This window comes from Aegilops tauschii, chromosome 5 (genome assembly GCF_002575655.3).
Source record: "Aegilops tauschii subsp. strangulata cultivar AL8/78 chromosome 5, Aet v6.0, whole genome shotgun sequence".
NCBI classification, from domain to species: Eukaryota; Viridiplantae; Streptophyta; class Magnoliopsida; order Poales; family Poaceae; genus Aegilops; species Aegilops tauschii.
This window is the reverse complement of record NC_053039.3, coordinates 497,536,389-497,544,141: the sequence shown is the minus strand read 5'-3', so window position 1 is coordinate 497,544,141 and position 7,753 is coordinate 497,536,389. Positions and strand designations below refer to the sequence as shown.

Sequence of the window (7,753 nt, the reverse complement as noted above, 5' to 3'; positions counted from 1 at the left end):
TATAGTCCTTTGTATGTCTTTCTTGCGTTGGAATGTACACATCGGTTTTTCTTTTGATGAAATGTTACATTGCATCGAAACTCTCCTTGGCGCACGACATTTGATGTCACTCATGCCATTTCATTTTCAACCCTCTAGCAATGGATAATTCAAAAGCGAAACGGGCAGTACGAGGAACTTGTATTTTATCTACCATTTTCACAACCTTGTAACGACGATTCATAATTTGTTTTGAATTCTCTTCCTAGACATTGTGATAAAACGTTGCGTGCACTGACACCGCGGCCCCACCTTGAGCATACAAATCCCCTACCGCGGCGGGCCACGCGTCGCGCGCTCACAGGCGCCACACCGTCTCCCTCCTCAGGTCGCCGACCAGGAGCCCCCTCGGCGGCCCCCTAGCGCCACACCCGCTTACAGGCTCACTCCCTATGACATCTGGGCCACGTCGCCCCTGACCCCACGTGCCAAGGAGCCGACGCCCGTGCGCGCAGCCTTTGACACCCACACCCTTCTCCGCATCCACCCACCCACCCGTCCCCCACTCCCGCCGGCCGCCGCAGCCAGGGCAAGACGCCTCCTCCCCACACCCGATCTCCCCCTCCCCTCCCCTCCCCACCCGACCCCCCACCCCCGCTCGAACCCGCGCCATTTCAAACCCCGCCCAAACCCCCATCCCGAGCATGGCCGACGCGCCGCCGCCGGGGCCGCCCGCGAGCTCCTCCGATCCGCCCCCGCCGGCGGAGCCCGGCGAGCCGCTCTCCCTCTCCCGCGGCTACCTCTCGCTCCGCCAGGCGGGCCCCGCCAGCGAGGAGGACGCCTCCCCCGCGCCGGCGCCCGGCGACAGGTGCAGGGCGATGATGGAGGTGGTGAGGAAGGACAACGGGGCGGGCGGGGAGGACGGCAAGTGGAAGGTGTCCAAGCTGGTGGTGGAGCACAACCACGGGCTGGAAGCGGCGGCTACGGGTGAAGCTGCCCCCTCCGCGGCCGCGGCCGCGCCGGCGCTCGGGATGGAGTTCGACTCCGTCCAGGACGCCAAGGGCTTCTACTACGGCTACGGCGAGAGGGCCGGGTTCAAGGCGCGCACCGGCTCCAACCGCCGCTCGGCCGGCACGGGGGGCATGATCATGCAGCGGTTCCTCTGCTGCAGAGGCAATTACTCGTATAGGAAGGGTAATAAAGCCAAGGATTCGGATGCCGCCAAGGAGGTGGAGGAGGGCGCTGCGGGGGAAGGGGCAGGGGAAGGGGAAGGGAAGGTTGGGGCCCCTAAGAAGAGGGGCCGCAAGCCCGGGAAGAAGAGCGCGCCGGTGATCGAGGTGGGGAGCTCGGTGGAGAAGGGTGCTGCAATAGCAGGCGCAGAGAATGGGCAAGCAGTGCCTAGTAAGGAGAATTTGGGGAGAGGTGGGGATAAGAAGGATGTTGCGGAGAAGGATGTCGAGTCTGTCGTCCAACTTGAGGAAGAACATGTTGAGCTGGAGGATGTTGCACAGGATGGTGCCCATGACCTCGGTGCCGGCGACGATGCTAATTCTGATGCTGATGAGGGTGAAATGGAAAAGGAGGTGGAGGTCAAGGAAAAGAGAGGGAGAGGGAGGCCGAGAAAGGCTGTCACAGAGGGCAATGCCCTGCAGGCATGTGTGTCGACGGACCTTGGTGTGACGGCGTCGCAGTGCGCTGTTGATGAGAGAAAGAAGATACTTAATAAGTATCTCTCGAAGAGACAGAGCAGACCTGCCTCGGGCAGACCCGCCAAGGTAAATCACTTCCACCTCGCTGTTAGTTGTGGCGGAGATAAAGAATGTAGCATAATTTGCAATACTGTATTATGTGGACTGTGGACTGTAGAACAGAATGTAAGTAGGCATCATTGCTACAATGAGGCTCACATACTTGCTCATTTCAGAAACAAAGGTTATATTACCTGGCACATCAATATTTATGGGAACTTACCAACGTGTGTTGCATATATCAGGACATAAACATAAGTTAGAATGTTGAAGTGTCTGGGTAATCAGCCCTATATCAACTGAAAGTAATCGTAGATATAATATTGTATGATCCTTTGCTTATTTGGTAAGTATGTGTTCTTCTCCATTTTAGATTATCTCACGCCAAGCTTTGGCGGAAAGGCGTAAGAGAGGTGATGGAGGTAGATTTCTGGCAAGCGACGGACCGCTGGTAACTTTGCTTGCATATCAGCTATATGTATTTGTGAAGGCTCTGCATTACTGTGCTCTATCGCTGTTAGCAGTCTCCTCAGTTGGTATATACTAACTGTTATCTCACAGTCAGGACTCACAAGTTACAACCGATTGCATTTTCATACATAGTGGCACATAAATTGGCACCTTTTATATGGAGTATATTGTCATGTGCTTAGGGTTGGAGCCTAATCTCCTTTTCTGTTTATATTGATAGCTTTACATAGCTATTATATAGAGGGCTGGGGTAAAGTAAAGTAAAGTCATAAGGCAAGCACTAACAAACTTGGAAACTAATTGATATGGAGATCCCCTAGGCTATCATGAGCATCAAGCAGCAGTTGCTTGTCCTTATCATTGTGCCTGCGCCATACATTCTGCCCCACATGACAGATATGTACTGTTACTTCATTTGCGTAGCCACTTTCCATTGCTACTAAACTTGAAATTATACAGGAAATTGTTCACTTTGTACTTGTATCCTGCATGTCATTGATGTACAACTCCAACTTCTGTGGGGCTGGTTTCAACAGACTATGTAGCTCTTCTTGTTGACCTTCACTGAACTGTTTTATGTGTGCTTTTTATCTGTCGGTGGTCTGTACTTAACTCCACTTTGCAGCTCTTGTATGCTAACACAATTTGATTTTTTCTGACCTGTTGTATCTTTGTATGGAGGTCTCTCATGAATGTGGAAATTAGTTGAATGTACAAGCATTAACTTGCTTCCATGTATTAGTTTTTTTCAGAATAAATGTGAAGCTTCTCTGTGACATTTATCTCATTATTTTTATGCTTTCTTGTTCTTGTTCTTGGCAGCCGTTAGAAAGGCGATCGAAACGTCTTGAGAAGCAAAATCTTCAAAATGAAAAGAAGGTAGCGTACAAAATGTTCAATTATAATTTTTTTTTTACCTTTTCTCTGCAGTTGTTGCATAGGAGATAATTGTTTGAGTTTTATGTATGAATCTTTTGATATAATACTTTTCTTTGGTTACTTTACATGAAAAGGGAATAATGATTTCTGTGAGTTTACACCATTTTCTCCATATGAACTGCTATGTTTGCGTATTATTGTACTCCCTCTGATCCATATTACAAAGATGTACTAAAGCTGTGACAAGTAATATGGATTGGAGGGAGTATTTGAATTTCCCATTCACTTTAACACGTATGATTGTTTGCCCTTTGTCCAGCCTGAGAGTAAAGAAGATGAAATAGTTGAAGCGGAACAGGATCCAGAAACTGAAGTAGTAGCTGGGCCTGGAGGAGAGCCAAAAGTTGGTATGGTTTTCCTGAATGAAGACAAGGCTTACGAGTTTTATGTCAGCTATGCTGGAACTGCAGGATTCAATGTCCGAAAAGGATGCTCTGAGAAAACAGCAAATAATGTTACGAAATCTCGGGCTTATGTATGTTCTAAAGAGGGATTCCGCCCTAAAAGTTTTACTGCCGAGCCAAAGAAACAACGAGCAGAAACAAGAACTGGCTGTGAAGCACACATGACTGTTAAAATCACTACTAGCGGCAAATATGTAGTGACAGAGTGTGTGGCTGATCATAATCATGATCTTGAAGCTCCTGTGGTGGACATTCAGATTCTGAGATCACAGAAGTTATTAGCAAAGTTACAGCAGCCTCCAGATCCACCAAAAGTTGTTTTGATACCAAATGACTATAAAAATTATGTTAGGACAAGGCACACGACGGATATGCAATTGGGCGATGCTCGGGCAATTTCTGAATATTTACAGAGGATGAAAGGCGAGAATCCTTCATTCTTCTGTTCCATTCAAGTGGATGAAGACGACCAATTCAGAAATGTATTCTGGGCAGATGTTAAATCAGTGATGGACTTTAACTACTTCGGTGATGTAGTATGTGTTGACACAAGGTATAGCATAAGTGATTATTGTAGGCCTCTGTTGTTGTTCATTGGAGTTAACCATCATAAGCAGCCAACCATATTTGGTACAGCATTTATTTATGATGAATCAGTCGAATCCTTCAAGTGGTTGTTTGAAACTTTCAAGTCTGCTATGAGTGGAAAGCAGCCAAGAACAGTTTTGACTGATCGCTCTACAGCAATAAGCGATGCAGTTGCTTCTGCTTGGCCAGGGACTGCTCATCGCTTCTCACTGTTGCATTTGTATCAAAATGCCACCAAGGTACTAAGCGATACATTCCAAGGGTCGGAAACTTTTGCCCATGATTTTAGTCGGTCTTTGTATGACTATGAGGAGGAGGGGGACTTTTTGTCTAGCTGGGAAATCCTCTTGGTGAAGTACAATCTGAAAGACAACGAGTGGCTAAGTAAATTGTATGAGGATAGAGAAAGATGGGCTTTGCCTTATGGGCGTGATATATTCTGTGCAGATATTGCAGCCACACTCCGAAGTGATAACATGGATGCCATCCTGACAGGTGTTCTCAAAACAGAAATAGATCTTCCATACTTCTTTAACAGATATGATAAATTTTTAGAGGAGAAACGTCTAGCTGAACAAGAAGCTGACTACCTTGGAGTTCAAATGACACAGAGGGTACCACCTCTGCGGTTACTTTGGCAAGCTGCTAATACATATACTCCTGCACTGTTTGAGCTGTTCAGGTTAGAATTTGAACTGGTCTTGGCCTGCATGGTTTATTGCTGTGGTGAAATTGGACCAATATCCGAGTATGAGGTAACTGTCAAAAACAGACCTCAAGTTCATTTTGTTAGATTTGACTCATCAGAATATATGGTCCTTTGTAGCTGCAAGAAGTTTGAATTTGTAGGCCTTCCATGCTGCCATGCACTGAAAGTTCTTGAGATAAAAAATATTAAAGAACTTCCACCACAATATATTTTGAAAAGATGGCGAAAGGATGCTCAGAGTGAATCTCCAAAGGAGAACTTCGGTTTTGCTGCTGTGGATGAAGATCCCAAGTTCACGGTGTCTAAACGGCACAATTCGCTGTATCGAACTTTATATAAAGTGGCAGCAAAGGCTGCAGAAAACATTGAAGGTCAGAGATTTATGGAGAGCCAATATGATCAGCTCCTGGAGCAAGTTGAGCTTCTTTTGCAAGCAAAGTTGCATGACAAGCCTTCCTTAAGCACTATCATGAGAAGTCAACAGCCAAATTTGCCTCAGAATGATACCAGCAACAGTGAACCTCGCAGAGCAAGTAGTAAGAAAAATAAAAATGTAGAGAATCGTCGCCAGCAGCAAAGTCCTCTTGAATCAAGTAAAAAGAAAAAAGGTAGACAAGGTATGTTCATCACCTAAGCTGCTCCATGCTGGATTGAACATGATGAATGTCTTATCTTATTAAGCTGTTGCAGGTCTAGTGGAGCCTGAGGAGGCTGAACTGCCACTTAGGGTTCTTGCTCCCACAATATCGAATGACATCCCAAATCACATGAGTACTCCAACCAATCAGTTCCTTGCTCCAAGTCATCTGATGCAGGTGAAACTTATGTCTTTTCCATAGACCAATCATTATAGTTTGTATGTCTATAGTTTTAGTCTGATATATTATAGCTTTACCAAACAGGCACCATATGTTACACAGCAATTTGGTCTTAATTCTCTTCAAGGATTTTCTGGCATGTCGCCATTTGGGCAGGTAATGGACATGTTTTTTATTTCTTGAAAAAAATACAATTTGTACTTTGCTCTCACTGCAAATTGGTGTGTCGATAGATGCAGGAACAATCACCTGTTCATCTTCAGCAACCTCATCTACAACAACCACCCTTTCATAGCGGTCCTCAAATGCACCAGGTGATTCTACATTTAAGCATTACTCTATGTTTGGTTACACCCGTATTGTCCTTCCCAAGGGATTTTACTCCACTTATTTCTTCAACAGTTGCTAGGGTAGGACTTTTAGGTGAGCATTGAGTTCATATCCTTACATACCCCTCTAGAATAAGTTCTCTCCATGGGAGATATTCATGTAGGTGATGTAGTCGGTCAAGTGACTGTAATCAGCATTACATAGCATGAGCTCATTCGACAACTTTCAAGCCGAAACATGGTTAGAGCTCTAATATGTCTTGAACTTATACCGAATTCAATTAATCTAAATCTCGTAACATTTTCTGATCTATTTGATAGTCGCCAATTAAAAGGAGATATTTTCGCAATTTTTGTTATAGCCCTTGCGGCCTGGATTTTTTGATTTCCTAAAAGAGTTTTGGTCTAACAGTTTTTTCTCGGAAGAAGCAAAAAAATAAAAGAAAGAATAAAATATGAAAGAAAAGCGTCCATTGCTTGTTGGCTAATTTTCTTAAGAAGGCAAAATGACGACAGCTAGATTTTGTCATGTTTTGGTGCAGGCTCCCCCTCCAGATATCCAGTCATTGCAGTTTCTTAGCAGCAATCCTCAACTGGGCCACCAGACCACGGATCAAGGCCAGTACACCATCCCAGTATGGGATTTCCTGTGATGTAGTACGTGTTTATGCCAGAATGTAGAAACTCAACTATCCTAGCTGTAAATTATGTAACGAAAAATAATGTAGAATCTGAGCTGTCCTCCCTGCCCCCCCTTGTTTATACTAATGAAAATACGGGGCACTGGTAAAACCTAGACGAAACCTTTATACTATGGGTGAAAAGGTTACGCGGTGTTGAAATACAAGGGCTCCGAATCCCAAAACCACCAGCTGCTGGTCATGAGCAAGATCTTATCCGCCCCCGGAGACTTGCCACCCCCTCTCCATGCAGGGATCATGGACTATCATTAACAAGTTTTGCCATTTTATCGACGCCTGCCAAAGCGCGGATCGGCGCGAAGAAAGAGGCTTATCGTACATATCGAGGTAAGCCTTAATCTTGTTCTACGTGATCTCATCTTTGTTCATCTCCAGCATCTGAGGTTGCAGGTGGCTGCCCGCCAAACACCAAAGCGGGAGCCAGCTCTTTTAGCGGCCACCGCGGTTGCCCGCCAGCAACCAATCGTTCTCATGACAGCAACGTCCACATGCAGAACTGCAGAAGCACCGATAGTGTGTGGAATGCGTCTATTTCCGAACACTCTTCTGCCAGCTCTAGTGTCCCGTGCCCCCGGAAGATTTTCCGAACGATTCCTCTGTTTCCCTCGCTAGCTCCTCAACAGGCTAATGCATCACTTGCTTCCACTCCTGTAGGTTGTAGCTCATGAGATTCTCAATCAAGTGAGGACTGTAACTGTTAGTTTTGTGAACACTGGTATACATGCAACCTTTTCTGTCGAAGGAAACAAACCCCTTTAAGTCTGTTTTTTCAGCCTGCCCTCTGCCCCCGCTGAATGTTGCCAATCAAGTGTCATATGTACTTGGCCCTCTCGCTGCTGGATATGGACCTTGGAGTCATGGTTTTGGCTTCGTCCCCAATAGGATACGACACTTCAGCCGTGGCTCTGAACTCCACAGTGACCGGCCCTCATCACTCTGTAGTTATAACTGAAACTGGACAAGAGATGGACAGTCCGATGGAACTCACATAATGCTGATATCCTAGCAGCCTGATGAATAGTCCTGATGTTTAGCTTATTCAGGATGCTGCTGCTGACTCTTACAGG

The 7,753-nt window shown here is 46.0% G+C and overlaps 1 protein-coding gene across 2 annotated transcripts; it reads left to right on the top strand.

Moving 5' to 3' along the window:
• The first annotated feature begins 331 nt into the window (after positions 1-331).
• Positions 332-6,853, top strand: LOC109773225 (uncharacterized). Of its 2 annotated transcripts, none has more exons than XM_020331925.4 (8): positions 332-1,754; positions 2,101-2,178; positions 3,021-3,077; positions 3,397-5,446; positions 5,529-5,653; positions 5,741-5,812; positions 5,890-5,970; positions 6,528-6,853. In XM_020331925.4, the coding sequence occupies exons 1-8, from the start codon at positions 684-686 to the stop codon at positions 6,636-6,638; spliced, it is 3,645 nt and encodes a 1,214-aa protein (XP_020187514.1). In that variant the 5' UTR covers positions 332-683; the 3' UTR covers positions 6,639-6,853. The 2 variants fall into 2 exon arrangements, with proteins under 2 accessions (XP_020187514.1, XP_020187513.1); XM_020331924.4 differs by having other exon boundaries at positions 3,397-5,455.
• Positions 6,854-7,753: the final 900 nt, after the last annotated feature.

Coding starts and splice junctions, on each gene's coding strand:
- LOC109773225 (XM_020331924.4), top strand. CDS start 684: ATGGCCGACGCGCCGCCGCCGGGGCCGCCCGCGAGCTCCTCCGATCCG. Junction 2,179..3,020: donor TGGCAAGCGACGGACCGCTG/GTAACTTTGCTT, acceptor TGTTCTTGGCAG/CCGTTAGAAAGGCGATCGAA. Junction 5,456..5,528: donor AAAGAAAAAAGGTAGACAAG/GTATGTTCATCA, acceptor AAGCTGTTGCAG/GTCTAGTGGAGCCTGAGGAG.